This window comes from Gymnogyps californianus, chromosome 7, assembly GCF_018139145.2.
Source record: "Gymnogyps californianus isolate 813 chromosome 7, ASM1813914v2, whole genome shotgun sequence".
NCBI classification, from domain to species: domain Eukaryota; kingdom Metazoa; phylum Chordata; class Aves; order Accipitriformes; family Cathartidae; genus Gymnogyps; species Gymnogyps californianus.
In genome coordinates, this window is record NC_059477.1 from 33637847 (window position 1) to 33657832 (window position 19986).

Below are 19986 nucleotides of genomic sequence, written 5' to 3' on the forward strand. Positions count from 1 at the left end.
GAGCTCGGCAAAGCACCAAGCAGTCGTTTCTTCATCGGTCTAGCTGGGTAAACACATGGAATGGCGCCTGGGAGATTATGTAAACCCCACTCATCCCCTTAAATCTGCACCCCAATATCTAAATATAAAAAAAAAAAAAAGAGAATTACAGTTATCTTATTTCAAAGAAATTTATTTAACAAACTTCAGGAATATTGCTTGACACTTCCACAGGCTTCAGAAAATGAACAGTTACCCATTGCTGCACAGGTTGCTGTATATAAGGATGTCTCCGAGACAATCAGCCCTGTTTCGTAATATTTAGCCATCAAAATGCATCTTCTCCCAGCATTAGTAAGTCAAGCAGTACTATACAAAGCCAGTTAGAAAAAAGTTACTGTATTTTCCCTAGAGGATTCCCTACCCCCAACAAAAGGCCTCTTCTTCAGCTAGCAGAGGGCATCTTAAAATCATTCACAATTGCACCAAGTCTTGGGTGAACTCAATGGCCAATTGTCCACTGCCTCCCTTTAACCCGAGCGGGAGGCACCAGCCTGGGACTCAGTCTGGCTTCGGCTGCCTTCCCCCAGGGAAGGGGCTGGGGGCACAGCCTCCCACTAGCACAAAAGGGACTACATGCAGAATTGATCTCCAGTTTTGGATGTCACCAAGAAGGCACTCCAAAGTTACACCCATGTTTCTATACAAGCCACGGACACCCTTAACCTCGTGTAGGGCAACTGTCCTGCCTGGCATGGGCACCCCAAGGCACCACAACTGATTTATTGGTTAGTTAAGGCACTTGACCACCTGGTAACACCAAAGTGCAACAGTCTGGGACTGGACCTTGCAAACTCTCTGGGGTAAGTGGCTCTGCTAAAGCCAACAGCACTGTTCACACAAGCATCTGCAAGTTCAGCCCACTAGCATGTCTTCAACAGTGCGATTCAGCAAATCAAAAGCACCTTCACAAAGAGAGACACCATCACAGTGCCGTTTTCCAGAGGCAGATTAAGGGCATAAGTCCTTGTCCTTGAGAGCAAGTCAAGAAACCCTGACAGAGCCCCAAATATTGCAAGAGCTTCAGGAGCTGGCTGGGTAGCACAGCTCTGTGCATTTTCTCACCAGAAAGACGGGCAGATTCATGTGCAAAAGCACAACTGGCACTGTCCAGAGCAAGCCTGATCTGAAACTGCATCGCAAAACAGGCTTAGGAGTGTTGTCTTAAAAAGTTATGGATATCTGAGAAGGAATGGAGACTGTCCTCATGAAGGCAAGTGAGTCCACAGGAGCACATTCAGCAAGTGTGGATGTATGCTCAGGCAGGACTTAAGACAAAGCTGTTTACTCATGGCTCGCCTACACAGCCTTCTTGGCCTTTGTGCTATGATGCTTTTGTTTCAGGTGAAAAATTGTGTCAAACTTGCTGCACAGGAAATGAAAACCTTGCTCAACAGCTATCAGACAAGCTACAGAGATGAAACATGTAGAAACATTTGTCCTAAAACAAAAATACAGGCAGCTTTACCAGCAGATACAAAACAAACATTAAACCAGAAACCCTGAAACAGTCTGAAGACATTTTTATCTGTGGGCAACTGAGTGCTGTATGTTGGACAGGGAGGACACATGTAGGGCAACCAGCCTCCAAGGTCTCCTGCTGAGGTCTTCTTTTATATCAGACACCATGGGGAACTTCAAAGCTGCAGCCATTTGAGAGACCTTGACTCAGGCATTGGCAGGATATAATGTTGGCCAAGTCTCTTTGTATTTCCACCAGCTGTGACAGATTAGAGCTGCCCCATCAGCCCCTCCCTAGGCAATCATGGGCGGCTTCTCCTCCCAGGCCCACTGTTAATCAGGGGAAGAAAAGGACTTGGTCTGGTCAGGAGGATCTAGAGCTTCCTCCTCCCAGAAGAAATGCTACAGGAGACTCTCAGCTACAGGATAATCAGATTTCCCATTGCCCCAGCAGGAAACCCTGACAACCAAAACACACCCCAGAAGGTGCAGTGGTCTCAGCATGATCTGCCCAGCCACAACGCCCACCTAAAGCCCCTGCAGAGCTTGTCCCTCTTTCCCCAAAGGGACAAAAAAGAAACCAGGAAGAGCAATGCCCCATTACAGTTGCAAGGGCCGTGAGAGCGCCAGTTTGGGTGACCAACTGGCATGTGTCCTACAGGGGTGGCAGAGGAGCAGTGACAGTGGGGAGAGGCTGCGAGCACAGGAATATGTACTGCTGCCCAAGGCATCACAACCCTTCCCAGTACACCTGCATCACCCAGTGCCTGCCCTTGGCCCCCAAGACAGCTACATCTCCTGCACCTCTGTCAGAAGCGTCCTGGAAAAACTCACAGAGGAAAGGACAGATACAGGGAATGTGCCAGCGGGAAACAAAAGGGGTGACCAGATCAAGATCTGTGTGCCTTCTCTTTTGAAAGAGAAATGGAGGAGCAAGATCCAGTGAAGATTTTCAGTACTTCACGCCAGTGAGCACGGCCAGGCACAAAGCTTCTGTCCCTGAGACAGAGCAAAGCCGTAAGACACACCGAAGTTGTGCCACACTCTTCACAGGCTCCAGAGTACGGGGAAAAGCATAGCAACACCAAACCCATAGCAGTACAGGCTTTGTGTAAGCCTCAGAACAGCCCACTTGTGTAGACTGCAGTCTGCCACCCATTAATGAGACACCCTCTTCTTTAATCCACTCCTCCAGAAAACCGCATTGCAGCGGCAGCCAGTCCCAGTCTCTGCTCGTGTTGCGCAGCCCTCCATGCTGACCGGTGGGTGGGTATGTCTTCTACAGGCATCAAGACTGATTCATGCCTCCTCTCCTTGCACACAATTTAAGACACGGTGTCCTTTTCAAACTTCATTAGACTCCCTTTTTTCCAGTCTAATTGGCAAAGCTGATTACACAAAGGCAGAGGTACATCCTTTGCACTTAGATTTTGCCTACCCTGTTCCTGGGGTGCGTGAGGCTGTTGATGTGAAGTCCACTGATCCCGTTAAGGAAGAAGAGAAAGGCAGCGATGAACTCGCACCAGTACGTCAGCGTGAAGCCCGTGAAGGTGAGGTGATCCTTCACGAGGATGGAGAAGCTCAGAACGCCAGTGGCCGACAGCAAAAACGAGCCGAGGATGAGAACCGAGCCCATTGACCACTTGCGTCTTGCATTGGCGTCCTCGCAGACTTGGGACACCATCAGCAGCTCCAGGCCAAATATGGCGACCACAACGGCAAAGGACACCATGCTTCTTATGGGAATCACCCCCACGCTCAGCCCCTCCACCTGGGCCAGGCTGAGGTCCGTGATGCACTTCAGGACGCTGCCGTTGCTAACGGTGCAGAAGTGCCACAGTCCGAAGAGCTGCCCCCTTGCGAAGAGCCAGCGGCCATCGCAGATGGAGATGGATGACAAGACCACCGCTATCGCCACACACAAGATGATCAGGCTCCTGATGAATGTCTCAAAGAAGGATTTCTGCGGTCTCCGGTGCGCCAGCAGCCTCTGTGCCTTAAAGGATAGTGGAGGGGAAGAAAAAAACCTGAGTTAACAGCGCTGCTTAAGGGTGACATGAAACCAGAGGGACAAAGCTGTGGGACTTCAGCATTTGAAAATATTTGCTTGTGCACATCAAACTCCTTCTCGCAGGGGAAGGCAATGCAGTTACAGGCTGTATCCAGGAGAAAGGAAGGGTGGGTGAAGCTCTCCCGGTTCCCCAGCTGCACGAACAATGCTCCCACACCAAGTCCCGGGTTTGGGATCACAAAGGCTCTGGCCTGAGCAAGATCCCTGCCCCGCGGCAGAGCCTCCTGCTCTGGCAAGGCTGGAGGAAACCACCGGCCCCTGGGAGGATGGAGGCCGACGGCTGGGACGGGGGAGGCAGCAGGAGCGGGGTGGGGGAGCACCCAACCACCAGCACTGCGCTCCTTTTCCCACAGCCCTCCTGGGCTGCAGCCGGCCGGGCTCTCCTCCTCTTGCCGGCAGCAGCAGCGGTCCTGACCCAGCTCCTCACCCCGGAGGCGGCACGGCTCGGCTTCCCCGGCGCTGGGGGGTGGTGGTGGTGTGTGTCTCCGGCTGCAGCCCCCAAGAACCTGAGTGGGCAACGCACGCCCCCCTCCTCCTCGAAACCCTCCAAGAAGGCCCGAGATTTAATGATAAGACGAGCCAAGCACCCTGCAGCCCCCTCCAGCCCTGCACGGCAAGCGGTGGTGCTCAGGCAGCCAGGTGCGGCGGGGAGAGCGGCTGCAGCTCCGCCGGTGGCCAGGGCAGAGCCGCGGACCCGGGGGAGCTGCTGCCGGTCCGGGGAGGGGGAGGATCCGGCCGGCTGCGCCCCGCGGCTGCGGGGAGGGTCGGGGCGACCCCGGCCGCGCAGGGACAAGCCGAAGCGAACAGCCCCACGGCGGGGCGATGCGCGGCCCCGGTGCCCGGAGCCTCCACCGCGTCCCCCCGGCCCGGCGGCGGGAACAGGCGGCGACGTACCTGCGCCCCGATGGCGGTCATGCTGCCGGCAGCGCCGAAAGACGCGGGCGGGCTCCGGCGGCCGCTTTTTATGTCCCCGGAGGGCGGCGGGCAGCCCGCCCGCCCGGCCGCCCCGCCCGCGGGGCCGGGGCACCCTGCGGGCCCCCCCCGCGGCTGAGTCAGCAGCGCGGCCCCGACGGGCGGAGCCGGGCCGAGCCGTGCCGTGCTGCTCCCCCGCTATGGCCCGGCACAGCGGGGAAAGGCAGCGCTGCCCTGGCCCGGGGCACAGGTTTGTCCATGCCCGGTCTGGAGCACGACCGCCCCGGGAGAAGGTGTCCCGGGCGGCAGCGGTTCCTCCCGCCGTGCTGCAGCCTCATCCCCGCCCCGTGTGCCTGTGTATCACCGGCTGCCGGAGAGCTCGAGGTCTGTTTCTTGAGGCAGCGTTTATGGCCTCGATGCCAGGCCTTCATGGGACGGGGAACAAGCCCGGGACCTGCTTGTCCACCCACGGGGCCCGCAGCCCTTTGGGAGGTGGGTATTGCACTTCACCAGAAGCTTGTTGCAAAGGAGTCCCTCTGCACCGCCCCAGGAACAGTTCCTGGGGTTGCAGTGCTGTGCACAGCCATACCCAGCCACGGAATACAACAACACTCCCGTCCTGCCCTTCCCCTGCAGCTGCCCAGCGCTATCTGCCCCCGATGTTTGTGTTTCCGAAGGCACTCGGACACCGGCTCGCCTCCTTGGCTCGCCTCCTTGCCCGCTGCGATTACGGCCTCTCACCTTGGGCTGTGTGCGCACTCTTATCTGTTACCAGCATACTTAGCCTTATGTATCTCTACCTGTGCCGTCAGCAAAAACTTCTCTGCTCATAAAGTTTTATACCCTTGCTCTTTTTCTCACTCATGTTTTGCCATTCTCTAATGAATTACTGACTGCTTTACTTTTTTTTTTTTTTGTTAGAAACAGCTTAAAAAAAAAAGCCCAAGGAAGTTGGGTTTTGCTGTGTCATCAGCTTGTTTTTTGCTTTGGCTTGTTTTACTGCCAAATTCTGATTTTGATTCCAGCGGAGAGGTCTGCAGTGACTCCACAGGCTCCAGTGGATTGACTCACAGGTGGTTGTTCCTGGGCCTCCCTCATACGTAGCCAGGGTCAGAATTTGACCATTCCCTTTCTAGCTGAAAGGAGTTGGAAGGATCTCCTTCTCCACCACGGGGTGGTAGAAGTTATCGTAACTGTACCCTTCTTCCAGCTTCCATTTCTGAACAAATCAGTTGTCTATACAGATTGTCTCATTATTTTAATCTCTACACACTTTTACGAGGGCTTTCTATGTTTCCTTTAAAAATACATATTATCTGCTATGATTTGGCAGGGGGTGTTTTCTGTAACACTCTTTCTAGTAAGAGTGTTCTGAACAATATGTTTACTTCAGTTTTTGTATGTCACATTTTAGTGATAACTTCTGACTTCTTTCTCTCTTCCTGCAAAATATTTTGTTTAATTGTTTCTCTTCAAAGTTGTATACATTATTAGATTATATTTCTATCAAACACTGAATTGGGATTTTCTGCTTTTGCAACACGGGAAATTTTTGCAAGGTCTGTTGTTAAAACTTCTTTTGTGGCTTTGTGGTCTGCAATATTTTTTGTTTTCTGAATGTGGTATCCAAGCTAGCAAACTTGATGCTTGCCACATCCCTTTCATTTTAGGTTCATCAGACGATAGAATAGTTCTATGAACATCCTGGGCTATTTATTCCACAGGTCAAACAGCATTTCCATATGACAGTGTTCAGACTGATTACATGCATTTGCTGTTACACACTTCCACTTCTAAGTTCCAAATTTAACAATATTTGTGTATTTTTGGCTCAAAAAGCACAAGCAGGTCCTGTTGTCTCATTTGCTGCATGAACTGAACAAACGCTGCTTGCATGTAACCGTGCTAAGCAAATGCAGGCTCGGGCCAGACAAAATACACTAACTCTTATCTGGCAAAACCTCACATGACTTACGCTTTCTGTAACATAGGCTCAATCCTGCGAAGCATTAGGCAATTTGGCCCTCACTTAGCAAAATTATTAAGCATAGATCTGCCTTTAAAACACGTGAGTCATCCTAATGACTGTAGCAATTTAAAAAAATAATTTTTAATAGTGAGGTGTATGCTGCTGAACAAGGTAATTTTTTTCTGTAAAAGCCCGTGGTAAGGCTCATGCATAAACACATGCATAAAAAGCTTTGTAGAATGAGGAACTTAAAGTGGTTACTTTTGAAACCAAAACTGCTCCCTGTCATACTTGGATCCTTTAGTAGATATGTAGTTATCATCTGCCAAGCTGGTTCATTGAGGAAAAGGGTGGTTTGCGGATGGTACTTCTGCTGCAAATACAAAATTGCCTTAGTATTTTGTACTTTAGTTTTCCCAAATATAGAATATAAACCGGAATTAAACTTGACCTGTAATGAATATCAGCATTGAATTGGTACTTTCAGATTCACTCTTTACTGAAGTCACCCAGGGGAGGACGATCCGATCGTAACAGTAGCGTAAACAGAACAGTTACTAACAGTTTATTAGCGCTTTGTTTCTGCTGTTGCTTGGCCGGAGATACCTTCTGGTCAAGATGTCTGGATGTGCGAATCCTGCTAGAACTGTGCACCTTTTTCAAATGGAAAAATGAGTTTATCTTCACTGTCTCATAACAAAACAGGCCAAATGTATTCTCCGTCTTTTAAAGATAAAAAATAACAGAATTGCTTGAAGAAAAGACAAATTGTGGAAAAATGCCTCGAGATTATTCTTTTGGGAAATCCTATGTGAAAACAGTGTTCTACAATACAAAGAGCTCAGTGCTTTAAAAGTAAAAATAAGGATTTTTTTTTTTTTTTGCCTGAAAAATACATTACCTACATCATAACAACACGGTAAATGACCTTTAAAGCACTTCAGATGTATTTTTGGTTCAGCTGTGTGAACGTAGAGTTCTTGGTATATTGCCAGTTTCATTATTTTGTTTAGAAAGTCCCTTTTCTCTATTGTTTAAGTGGGTATTTCACATCCTATCCCTGGAGAGAAAGTTTTCAGGGAAATGTGTTCATAAATAATGGAAATTACCAGAGACCACTGTAAAACATGGAAATAGTTTCATCTGGTTCATTTAAAACCATAAGAATTTAACACTGAAGAATCTGTTCCAGCTTTTCTCCTGCAGAAGCCTGGAGAAGGTTCAGGACTGAAGTCTGGGAGTCACCAGGGACTTAGGGAGCGGTTACCCGATGAAGTATTTCACTTTGAGGTAAAGCAGAACACAAGTGACTGAGTCACCACCAGTCCGGGTTCATCTAATCTCAAAGTTGGCTACTTCTGTAAATGCATTTGTCAGAATAAAATCCTTTCTGATCACATCTTTAATTCCTGGCATAGGAACTGATCTGGCTAGGCATTTAAACCCTCATTTTTGTCAGATTCCTATTTCAAGGTGTCTTTCCAGACAGAAGTTGACCTGATCTTGGAGACAAATAGATCTTCAGTATCTTGCAGACCGAGACTTTGGGAGATGCCCAAGGCCTGTATGAGGGGCAAAATGGTTTTCTTTGTATCTTCACCCAAAAGTGAGCATGTAGAAAATTTTATGAGGAAGAAGGAAGAGGCTAGCTGTCTTGGGTCACTGTTCTTTTGTAGGTGTGGTTTGTTTTTTTTTTCTGGCAGTAGATTGACAACCCAAGTTGAAGAAGCTGCATTCAGCTCAGGCTGGGTTCAACCTAGCCGGGCTGAAACAAAGCTTCTGGAATGGGGCAAAAAGTCAGCAAGTTGCTGGCAAGCTGCTCAAGACCGGCAGCTTCTGGGAACTCAGGCACAGTCATCCTCAGTGGCCAGTGCCCCAGGCAGCATACGTAACGTAACGGGGCTTGGGGTTGTACCAAGGCCCACACAGCTCGGACCAACCCCTTATCACAACTACTTTAGCTCATGATTTTCCTCCCATCACTGCAAGTTACTGCAGCCAAGTGGACAGCCTCATCCTAGCACGTAAAAGAGATGCAGTTAAGCACATAAAGAGGAGAAAGCTCCTGGGCCAGATGGTTTCACTTGGCCTCCTGCCTGGACACCTCTCCTGTGGCATTGGAAGGCAGACTACGCTCACCCGGCCAGGGGCTACCACGTGTCCCTGCAGCCCCAGCCTCTGCCACCCACTGCTGGATGTGCGCGAGAGACCTGGGCTGCTGGACATGGCAATAATTCCCGCCACCGAGGTCTGGGATCCTATGCATCCGAATCAAACGGTGCCTGTTAAGGCACTCATGGCTGGGTTAGAAACATGCTGATAATATGCCAGTTCATGACAGTGACTTTACCCCCCACTCTAATTAACTCTAAGAATAAGAAGAGAGACTTTAAGCAGAAGGACAGGCTTGAAGGAATGTATTTTGTATCCTGGAAAGAACTGTTTTTTCACTTCTGATCAGTTTCTGGACCTACCTCAGCATCACATTGCAGAGACCCAACACTGGGTGCTCGCTTGTTCTGCCTTGGATTCAGCCCTTTTCAGGGACCTCTGGCAATAGTTACACTGGCTTAGGACATAGCTCAAAGCATTTGCATCTGTCCATTGCGACAAATTCATGCTTTGAAATATACATTCAATACAGAAAATAAAACTTTAGCCCTTTTAACACTACTAGAAAAATTTGGGCCCATATTTCAATACTACACAAGCTGGGGGAAATCATGTTACTCAGTTTCTCAGCTGTCATATGTGTGTTTCTTTCTCAGCAAAAACTCAGATCAGTGCAGCTAAATACTTGGATTTAAAAATACCAAGTATGTTAAACTAGTGAGCTCACCTTTCAGATCCAGAACTTATTCAAATACCCAGCGTTTGTTAGGAGGAAATGGCATACCACTATCTCAGCCTTTTGGGGAACATGGTACAAGTCAGTGCCTTGCACGCTTTGGTGGAGACAACCAAGGTGTCTCCCTGGCTGTGTTAGCCAGGCAATGCAATTTTCTTTCTTTCCAGGCTGTGGAATCACCTGCCTGAGGCAATTGGGGCTTGCAAACAGAACAAGTTCCTGGCTTAGAACCGACCGGGCTGAGAGATCATATAATACCCCAGTGCACCAGGGTTTTGGGCTCTTTCACATAACAATAAAGAGCTTCTCATTGCAGTGGCAGTACTTAGAGCTAAAGCAATCCTTGCTAATGTAAGGATTGGAAGGGATTTGTGGAGCCACTGATTCCACTTCCAGGCAGGTTTTTCATATCACCTCTTTCATAAGCGCAACAAGCTCCAGGAATTTTGACCAGCTGTTCCTCCCCAGGCCCCTGCTCATTCATGATACTGTATTTTTGAATGGCTTCTCCGTTAGTCTAGACAGTCTGAAGTGTAAGAAGGCTTTCAAAGATTAGAGGCAAGACATATTGAATGATTCTGAGAAGAGCTCCGTACGTCTTCAGGTACTCTTGAGGTAGCAAAGGATTGCTCTAAAACTACACTGGATGGCAGGATGGTTGTAAGAGATAAATCAGCTCTAATGAGCATTGAGTGTGTCAGACCTTGAAAAATAAATGTATGTGTGCTGGGACTAACCAAAAATCCAGTAGCCACAGGTGGAAATGGGAATGAAAGTTAAAAGACCACTGTAGCCAAGCTCCACATGAATTCTCTATTCTAGAGTAACACAACCAAGCCATGATTAACTTTCACAGATATGCTGGTTCTAGAGGAAATACAAGCTCATTCTATAAACGATGAAGCCAGACTCATGGCTAGAATAGATCGATATTATTTGCACTTTAAATGAGCAGCTGAAGATTGGCTAATTTATAGATCAGTTATCTGAGTCTGAAGATATTTCACATACTTGTGGCTGGGTGGGGAATCAGATTCTCTTTTGTTCTATTCTATCAACTTTTACACTTCTATTACTGTGACTCTCACTCGAATGTGTTATGTCTATGTAACATGAACTTGTCTTACCTCTAAGCAGCTTTGACAACTTGGAAGACTGCATAACCCTTTTTGGGTGGCAGCTGTGATATGTAGAAACGTACCCAAGCCAAAATACATTTTCTTTTTTGTCTCCGCCAATTTATAACCAATCCCACAAGACAGCTCAGATGCCCACTCACCCCAAAGTGGTATTGCCCAATATTGTTTGCTCTGAACACTCAGGGGACAGAGCAAGTATTTTAAACAGCAGCAAATACAATTGTCATTTATTTTTAGCAGTATCACCAGGGTCAAATAAGTTCAAAGGTTAAAATACTTGTATTGTGAAACAAGATCACTCCAGAAGAGGACTGAAGAATTTTGACAGAAGGATAGTTGCACACTGCAGTCAGCGTTGGAGTGCTTTTTAATCAAACAGAAAACTTAAGTTCACAGGGTTGAAACATCTGTTATGGGCCTTAAGCAGCACACCAATACTGATTTGTTAAATCTGTGCTAGGAGTGTTGCACCTTCACTCATGTGTGGTAAGAGCAAGCAAAAGCCACACGAAAAAAAACCCCAGGGAAAACAACATCCCCTTTACAGCTTATCTCTAATTGCACTGGGTGCCCATCAGCTAGTTTCTCTGTGCAAGAACTAATAGTAGAAGCATGATAGAAGGAACACTGTCTTATCACACACGCAAGTTAACATTTATTATTGCCGTATCCAAAGTCCAGATTCCGTCCTGCACACTCTGCAAACTCAGCAAACCAGACCTGAGTGCACGTGTGCCAGCTGGCCTCTGACCTCCTGCGCGTCGGGCTTGTTTCAGCGCACGTCTTTTCCCCTTTGCAAACACTGCGAGGATCAGGATGTTGCTGGCCTTTCTTTGATCTAATACAGAGGAAACAGCAACTCCCTGAACGGGTGTCAGAACAATCCCCTGTTTTGCAGCACTGCCCAGCCATCAAAAGCATCTGTTCCTCCATCAAGAGTACCTTATTGCAGACAGAGCAATGGTTCTGAAGTTATATTTTGGTTTGAGGCTTGCTGCTTGTTTCAGATCTCAAGGCTGTATACCTTAAGGGTTGCCTATTTTTACCACTTTAATAAAAGCAATTAACCTCAACCTACAAATCTGTTTGTAGATGTCCTTAAACCACCATTGCCCTAGCATCGCTACTGCCCAAGTGTTATTTATGCAACCCAGGAGTCTCGTACTCCATACCAGCAAGCACTACGCGGTCAGTAAGTCAGCAACACTTTCAGACAGCCCAACATCCCATGCATTTACAGACATCCATCCCGCTGCTAAACAGCCAGCCCCACAATTCAGGTCAGGCTTTTTCAATGCTCTCCCTGCAGTGGTAGTACCCACAGCTAATAGCTCTGCAGCCAACTTTTGTGTTGCTGCTTCTCGTCACCAACACTGTGCACAGACATCAGTACCTTTGTTTCTGCCTTAGTGCCTTTTGTACAGTCTCTTACTGCACAGCTCTCACTTCCACAACTTGAATTTTTCAGCTTACTCCTGAGATGCACAGTTGATTGCCAAAAGGGCAAGCTAAATAGTAAGTCCACTGTTGTTACTTTCCCAAGGAAGGTGAAGCTGCAAGCAGGAAGAAGGTGTTACTATGGTAAAAACAAAGCACTCAAATAAAGACATCCAAGGTAAAGTTCTCAGTCACTTGTATAGACTGGCAAATAGCATTATTTCCAAGTGCAAGGCAATGTATAAAAGCCTGGCCAAGACCCAGCCCTCTCTGGGATAAGCACTGTGTACATAGCGATGCTTTCCTAACGCCAGGCAGGTATGAGAAAGGAGAGCAGCACTGTAACAATTCGTTAAGTCTCACAGGGGAAATAAAGCCGAATGAGGACTAGGATATAGAACTTGCAACTCCCAGCCCACTCTTGAGACAGAATCCAATTCCACTGCTTTAGCAGCCAAAAATTCTGAAAACACCTGTTTTGACAGAAAGCATGTTAGCAAAGCACAGCATGCTCACAGTGCATCACCTTCCAGCAAACAAGAGCAGAAGTGGAAGCATTTGCCAGTACAAGCTACATTCTGCTACAGGTTGGCAGAATCCTCCAAGGATAATCAGCTTCACAAAACACAGCTGTGAAGATTGAGCTGACTATTGAATTTAGGACTGGCAAAGAGCTAAAAGCACCTCTTATGCTGAACATGTGCTCTCACTCCTCTTTTGCAAGGTGAATGTAATTAACACAATCTCAAATAACTAACAGAGGATACAAGCAGAGGTAAAAAACTCCAAATACTTGTATTACTTACCCAGAAGAACAAGTGAGAACAAGAATAAACAACCTTTTTCATTATGAAAACAGGGAACAAATCCTTCTTTATCCTTACACATTTTAAAGGGTGAACAAGTAGCTCCAAGAGCATTTCCCATTAAGAGGAGCAAAGGGGGGAGTTATAATTTTTGAAAGCACGTGAGGTAAAACTATCTCCATCTCTTACCAGTGCCATAAGAAAATACAAGTCAGATACTACACACAGCAAAGCCTGTGTAACTTAGTACACAACTACATATTTACCTAGACAGATATGTAATGATAGGTTTCATCCCTATGTATTTCTATAAATCAATTGCTTATCTGAAGACCATTTGATTTGAAGTCCTCACCTGTTCAGACGCTAACCAGTACAGCAGGAATTAGAATGCCTTATTCCCATATCAGGTTGGGACTTCATTCTCATATGGTCTATGCTGGAATAGTTCAATGTCACATTTTAAAAGCAAAGTCTCCCTTTCCAGCATCAGCCGCTCCAACAGACTATACTAGGCAGACCAGAACAGGTAAAAGCCTACTGGAGATGGTCACCACCGTGGGTTTTGTAATAAAACTTTTGCTGATAATGACTGTAAGTCTTCCCCTTTGAACAGCCTTGTCAGTGTTAAGCCAGTCTATACCCGATTCACCCCTCACTGTAGCCTCAGTACATGGCAACACCAGCACTCTATTTACAGCAGTACAGTACCAAGGGCATCAACAACTCTGCTCTCTGCAGAACCTTTTCTTTCACAGGGAAGGTTTTGTGTTCAGCTGCCAAGTATTTGCCTTCTCACCAGAAGCCTAACATTGTTGTTGGGGAATAACATCTCCGAGAAGTGTTTGATGAAAGATGATGCGGCAATTGTTGACTAAGTCTCTGCAAGTCCCAGGCAACAAATACCAAGCACCTTGCTCTTACCAGAACACAGCATTAGCCCTAGCCTCTTCACGATAATCTTTGTGGTGCTCCAGCTTTTGTGGGTTGCCACCCATCTACATGAGAAAGGAGGCAAAGTAGTATCAGACGTCACCGGATTGGTTTGGACACCCATCTGCACTGCACGAAACACAGCTTCCTGAGCCCCCTCTAGTGGCACAGGGACTGGAGAGGTTGGCTTGCGCCTTTTGCAAAGAAACGTTTGACAGCTGCAACACGGCAGTTAAGGGATGAGCTCAGAATAATCTCTAAGGGATGACCATCACAACAGCTAAAGTACCAAATGCACTTTAATGAGTTCCAGATTCTGTTCCCAGAAGGAATTTGTAACATGTCAGTACATTAGGCAGGTACATAACTTCCCCTGAACTACAGGCATGAAGGAAAACCAACTGTAATAATACTAGGTATTTAAAATTATTCTCAGAAACCAGTTTTTCCACAGTATTAGAAATAAGGCATGTTTCCGGTGTGCAAGTGGCTGCTATATCCAGTCCTCAGATGCCGTATTTGCCCTTTAGTTCTTCCACTTTTGCTATGTAAGCTTTCATTGCATCTTCTTTGGACATTCCTGAAGGACAGAACACATGAAGCAGTCAGATACATGTAAAAGGTATCTTAATCTGAAAAAGGTAAGTCACAATTCCTTGCTATAGCGCCTAGCAGCATGTGTCCTGGTTTCGGCTGGGATAGTTAATTTTCTTCTTAGTAGCTGGTACAGTGCTGTGTTTTGGATTTAGTGTGAGAATAATGTTGATAACACGCTGATTTTTCAGTTGTTGCTAAGTAGCGCTTATCCTAAGTTAAGCATTTTCAGTTTCCCATGCTCTGCCAGCAAGCAGGTGTGCAAGAAGCTGGGAGGGAGCACAGCCAGGGCAGCTGACCCGAACTAGCCAAAGGGATATTCCATACCATAGAACGTCATGCCCAGTATATAAACTGGGGGGAGTTGGCCAGGAGGGGCGGATCGCTGCTCAGGCGTTGGTCAGTGGGTGGTGAGCAATTGTATTGTGCATCACTTGGGTTTTATTTCTCTTTTTTTTTGTTATATTCCTTTTCATTACAATTATATTATTATTAGTGTTATATTTTATTTTACTTCAGTTATTAAACTGCTCTTATCTCAACCCACGAATTTTACTTTTTTTTTTTCCCCCCACAATCCTCCTCCCCATCCCACTGGGAGTGGGGAGCAGCTGCGTGGTGCTTAGTGGCTGGCTGGGGTTAAACCACGACAGCATGCTACCAGAGAGCAAACAAGCTAAGAAGGTCACGTGGCTGTGAATCTAGTATTAAAGTTTTAAACAAATGTGTTCAGCAGTCATGAGAAAACAGTGTTTTTAAGCAAAGACGTATTTGTATAGACAGCAACTAAACAATGTATTAGTTCTATTAACGCCACTCACAATTATTACAGGAAAGCTATTCAATCAACTTAGACTGCATTTAGATGTAGTGCTGGCTCCTTAAAACACCAGAAAAATCCCATTTTCATAGATTAGACCACTTGTTTGGTTCCTCATTTAGAGCAGAGAGCCCAGTTGCATCTTTCAGTTAGGAAAGCTTTAGAAGAAACACAACAACTGGAGGGAGAGCTCAGTCTCTGGAGTACTAGGCTGGGACCTGGAAAACAGAGATTTAGGTTTCTGCTGCTGCTACAGTTCTCCTTTGTGTAACACCTTGGGCCAGCTGGGCATTTTGCACCTTAATTCCCTTTCACACAGGTGACATTTTTCAGGATTACTTCTGCCTTGCAGAGGTAATCAAGAGTTTATTATCACAGCGTTCTGAACATCTAGAACTCGTTTTATAAGGCAACACTATTTTATTTCTTGCTGAACCACATATGCTTTTCTGACTAGCTTGCCTGTGGTTTTATTTATTCATTTTTATTTTTTAAGCAGATACTTACCTTTCAATGCATTCCAGGCATCCCACTTTGCCTTGCCTTTGAAGTCCAGCATACCAGGGCGGTCTGAGAGAGACAGGATAAGCAGCAGAATTAGTTTGTGTGGTCTGGGTGTAGGCAATACCTACTCCTTTCCTGAAGGCTATCTACCTCTTAACTACAATAAAATACAATGGTTCACCTTTGCAGCTGTTACTTACTAACCTGTAGTCAGGAGATCACCTCAAGGGAGCACACTGGAACACTACTGGTGGCAACAGAGATATTCTCTGCCAAGTTCCCATAAGACAGCAGCATTTGAGCAGAAGAGCACCAGATAGTGTGATTTGGTTTTATCATGCTTTCCGAAGAGACTGCTGTCGCATGACAGCTATCTGATTAAAGAACATCAGCTCTAAAGTAAAGCAGAAATGCCCTAAGGTCTATTACACACAGAGACATGAAAACAAAAGCTAGTAGCATGCAGCTTAGAACTCATTATCATCAAGTTAATGGTACGCTTCTAACACATAGCTCTTCGTTTGTTCTGTCATCTAGGGGTATAAGCTCTGAATTCTAACTCACCTCATTGCGGCTATATTGTGGCCAAATAGAGAAGAAATGAATGAGATATGGATGTGTATCTGGTTATTAGTCACGTAAAGTCCCCTCTGTGTTTTTACTTCCTCTCTGTCTCCTTAAAGACAATTCTTAGGATTAACAAATGGAACTGGACAGTAGCCTGTACATTAGCCACAAAAATACCCTTGTGCTGCTCACATGGCAATGTGACCTGCGGAGCTAGTTGGCAGCTCCACTTCTCTCCAACAAAAACCCTGTTACTCTTACACAGATTGCTTTTCTAGCCAACTCATGTTAGCTACTGCTTCACAAGAATGCAGCGACTTACAGAAATGTTGGTATATTAACCGCTCTAGAGCACCATTTCACCTTGGCAAACATTAATAACACTAAGGTTCAGCCACACCAAAAGGATCATATCTTAAAACCAAAGTCAGTTCTATTCTCCCTCCATGCTGCCCATCTTGAGAAAAAGAGACTGCAAGCGCCCTTACTTACCATTTCCTGTACACTTCACTGCCAGCTTTTAATTCCATCAACACCCAATAAACTTCACCAGCAACTGGGTCAGGAGGCCAGCGCTCCAAACAAATGACCTTTTTCCTTTCTAATTCTAGTTACTCAAGTGTTACACAAGGTCAGTAGAGACAGGCTTCATTCTAAATGTTATTCCTAGGCTGAGCTGCCAGTGACAGAAGTGTAGCAAAAGAAGTAGCAGGACAGATTTTGCATAGCATACTTGCAGAGAGATTTCTGCTACAGTCCTTCCAAGATGTGATATTTAATTGCAGCTCCTATAAAAGTTTTCTCCTGTTCTTCTGTTTTGGCTTTCCAATACTATTTTTAGCAGCCAATCCAGTTTTAACAAACTGCCCCCCCCCCCAGTATTGCAATTCCACACTTGTATAGTTTGCCTTGCTGTTTAAGCCTGTTTAACTGAGAAGTGTTTGTATTAAAGCAGCATCACTCGACCCAGGCAGCTACTTACTGATAGAGGTCTCCAAAAATCCCAAACTCAATATTTGCACAAAGCTAACACACAGGATTCTCAGACTGTTGCTATATGATTTAGATGAGTGCAGCTGGGTTAATCGAAAAACCACAAGTTGCACAAACCCTTATCAGGTCAGCTTACGCCTGCCTGCACATAAATTCATGCCAAGTCGGTACTGAGTCATTTTTGCTAAACTGCGGGATTGCACGAAGCGAGACACGCAATAGGGGAGAGGTTTTGCCTCCCAAAGTGCCTCCAGCTCAGCCTCAGGCCGCAACTGCATCGCCGCCGCCCGCCGAGGGCCCTGGCAGAGGCGCAGGGCCCGAGAAGTGCGCGGGGGGGCGCTGCCCGGCCGCCGCCGCCACCTCCTCGCCCAGCGGGGGACCGAGGCGGTACCTACCCGTGTTCACGTCGCCCACCGTGGCCTGTTTGTAGTGGCTGTAGACGTCCAGCATCTCCTGGTCTGTCGGTTGGGATTTGAGCTGCTTCACCTCCTCGGCGGCCTTCTGGAACGCGGCCTAGAGGGGGGAAGGCCCCATGGCGGGGCGGGGGTGAGCACCCGCAGGCTGCTGCCGCCGCCGCCGCCGCCAAACGGGGGGGGGGGGGGGGGGGGGGGGAGGAAGAGGGAGGCACCCGCCACCCCCCGGTTCCCCACAGCCGCCCCCCCCTCCCCGGCGCAGCCCGTACCTCAGACATGGCGACGAACCCAGCGCGATCCCGACCCCCTAGCGTCTGCCACACCGCCCCCACCGCTCCGCCGCTTCACCCCTCGCCAGAGCGCTCGCTGGCCAATCCCAGCGCCACCGGCAAGACGGCGCCAATCGGCGCCTGGCGGGGGCGGGGAGAAGCCAGGCAAAGGGCCAATGCGAGGGCGGCGCGGGATGGGCGGGCTTCGGGGGCGCCGCGACGCTCGCTAGCATGAGGGGTGAGCCTGGAGCCGGGAGCCCCGCCCAGCCCCGCTGCGGCGAGGAGGCGCGAGGAGGGGGCGGGGACAGGGCGCCTCGCAGTCAATCCCTCGGTGCGGTGGGTGGCACCGAAAGGATGTGATTGGTGGGGCTGTGTGAGGCGGGGCGAGGAGAGAGACCCGGAAGTGTCGGTGGGGGAAGCCGGTAGTAAGGCTGAGGGCCGTTAACGGTCCTTTTCGGGCGGGACGGGGGGGTGTGAGGGCTGAGGGGAGGACGCTCGGTCTCGGGGAGATGTGCTGGGGCGGGCGGCGCTCCGCCACGGGCCCTGGTGCTGCTGCCGGCGGGCAGGAGCCGGGCAGGCCCGGGGGAGGTGCCTCCTCACCAGAGGTATTGACCATCAGCGCCTCTGGTCCGGGCAGCGCCCTGAGGAGAATCTGCCAGGTTGTCCCCGAGGAGGCGCTGGGTAGTACCTGGTCCCAGCCCTAGGTGGGATCAGTCTGTTGGGTCTGTACAGTAAACGTGAAAATCGGCGATTTCTAATTGTCTGTGCTCCCAAAACTGTATTCCTACAATGTTCTTACATGCTGCTCAGGAGAAAGTGAATTGAATGCTGTCCTCTTTTCTTTACTCTGTACTATGCCCTCCGGATCTTGACCCCATGTGGAATAGCATCAAGAAAATACCTGTGTTCACTGTTCAAGATAAATCTAGTTATTTTCGGATGCAGACGAGTATGCTTTTCTTGATTGGCATCTTTTATTTGTGTATCGCAGCTTATTTACAATGAAAATGGAATTAAAGCTCTGGGAATTATTAACCAAGGGGATGTAAAAGCAAGTTGCCTTGTGATGTGGAGGGTCTGTGTCCCCATTCTGCAGAAAGTATTTGAAGAAAATATTGCTGGTTTGCTTTGCCAGGATACAGCTAGGACAAATACAGCAAAGAGTGGGAGGTACCTGGACACCTACCTGCATGATGGTGGGGTGCTTAAATAATCTTCCCCCACAGCAAAAAAGGAAAAAAAAAAGACACAAAACCCATAAAGGGATGAATAGGTAAGAGAATCCCTTGCAGAACTGAAAGTGGTGACTGAAATGGCTGCTAAGGGGTAGGAGATGCAGAGGTCATGCTGTGCCCCTGACTGATGTTGCAGCACTTAGACTGCAGTCTTTGCTCATTGCTGCAGCAGCCACAGCAGTTTAGTGTGTGACCAGAAAGCAAGGTTGTTGAGGAATACCCAGCACCAAAAATAGAGAAGGTTGCCGAGGTAGGAAATAGCTCGTTTTCCTGTGGAGAGAAAGAACCCAACGGAACAACGTGTGGGCTTGTTTGAAGAGGAGCTCGGGTTGATAAGGCGATTCCATTGTAGGTTCTGCTTTCTGTTAAAGTAGTATAAGCCCTGTAGAGCCATTCTAGAGACCTATTATTATAAATTAAATTAAACCCCTTAATTATGTACTAGTATACCAGGAGAATTATTTGCATGTGTATTGGGGGGAGGTTTTTCCACTTTCTGTGGGGAGGTGAAAATGAGCGTTGTGTAAGAGCTTAGGCATTTTTCAGGGTATTATGTTCTCTACAACATAAGCATATTAAAAAGGTTTTGGTTTTGTTCATGTTAGTACATTCATTTAGAGCACAAAGTTACTCACCCAGCAGGTAAAGTCGTCAGTCACTTAAAACGCAAACGACATACTTGCACTTATCCATAACATTTTTGTGTGTTTAATATGGAGTCTGGTGCTGTAGTACACAGCACAGGTACAAATACTGGACTATTTGGTGTGCAGTATCAATAATATCCTAGGTAACCCTGTTTGTTTTGAGATCATGTTACTGCTTCTGTAGAAATACTAAAAGTGAAGTGCCGAAAGACATAATGCTATTGAATTTCTCGCCATGTTTTAATCTTTGAATGAGGCCCACCTGCACCTTGGTTTCTAGCTGTGCTTGTACACGGACGAAAGGCAATAATTCCTCTCTTTAATGTTTT

At 47.4% G+C, this 19986-nt stretch overlaps 2 protein-coding genes across 2 annotated transcripts; both read right to left on the reverse strand.

Moving 5' to 3' along the window:
- Nucleotides 1–204: 204 nt before the first annotated feature.
- TMEM37 (transmembrane protein 37) lies at nucleotides 205–4489 on the reverse strand. The gene is made up of 2 exons (XM_050900430.1): nucleotides 4466–4489; nucleotides 205–3496 (listed from the first exon to the last, which is right to left on the reverse strand). Exons 1-2 carry the CDS (start codon nucleotides 4484–4486, stop codon nucleotides 2924–2926), a joined length of 594 nt encoding a protein of 197 aa, XP_050756387.1. The 5' UTR covers nucleotides 4487–4489; the 3' UTR covers nucleotides 205–2923.
- Nucleotides 4490–13896: 9407 nt separating this feature from the next.
- Nucleotides 13897–17812, reverse strand: DBI (diazepam binding inhibitor, acyl-CoA binding protein). Its single transcript, XM_050900007.1, has 4 exons — nucleotides 17776–17812; nucleotides 17489–17606; nucleotides 15537–15599; nucleotides 13897–14195 (listed from the first exon to the last, which is right to left on the reverse strand). The coding sequence occupies exons 1-4, from the start codon at nucleotides 17782–17784 to the stop codon at nucleotides 14122–14124; spliced, it is 264 nt and encodes an 87-aa protein (XP_050755964.1). The 5' UTR covers nucleotides 17785–17812; the 3' UTR covers nucleotides 13897–14121.
- Between the last annotated feature and the right edge of the window lie 2174 nt (nucleotides 17813–19986).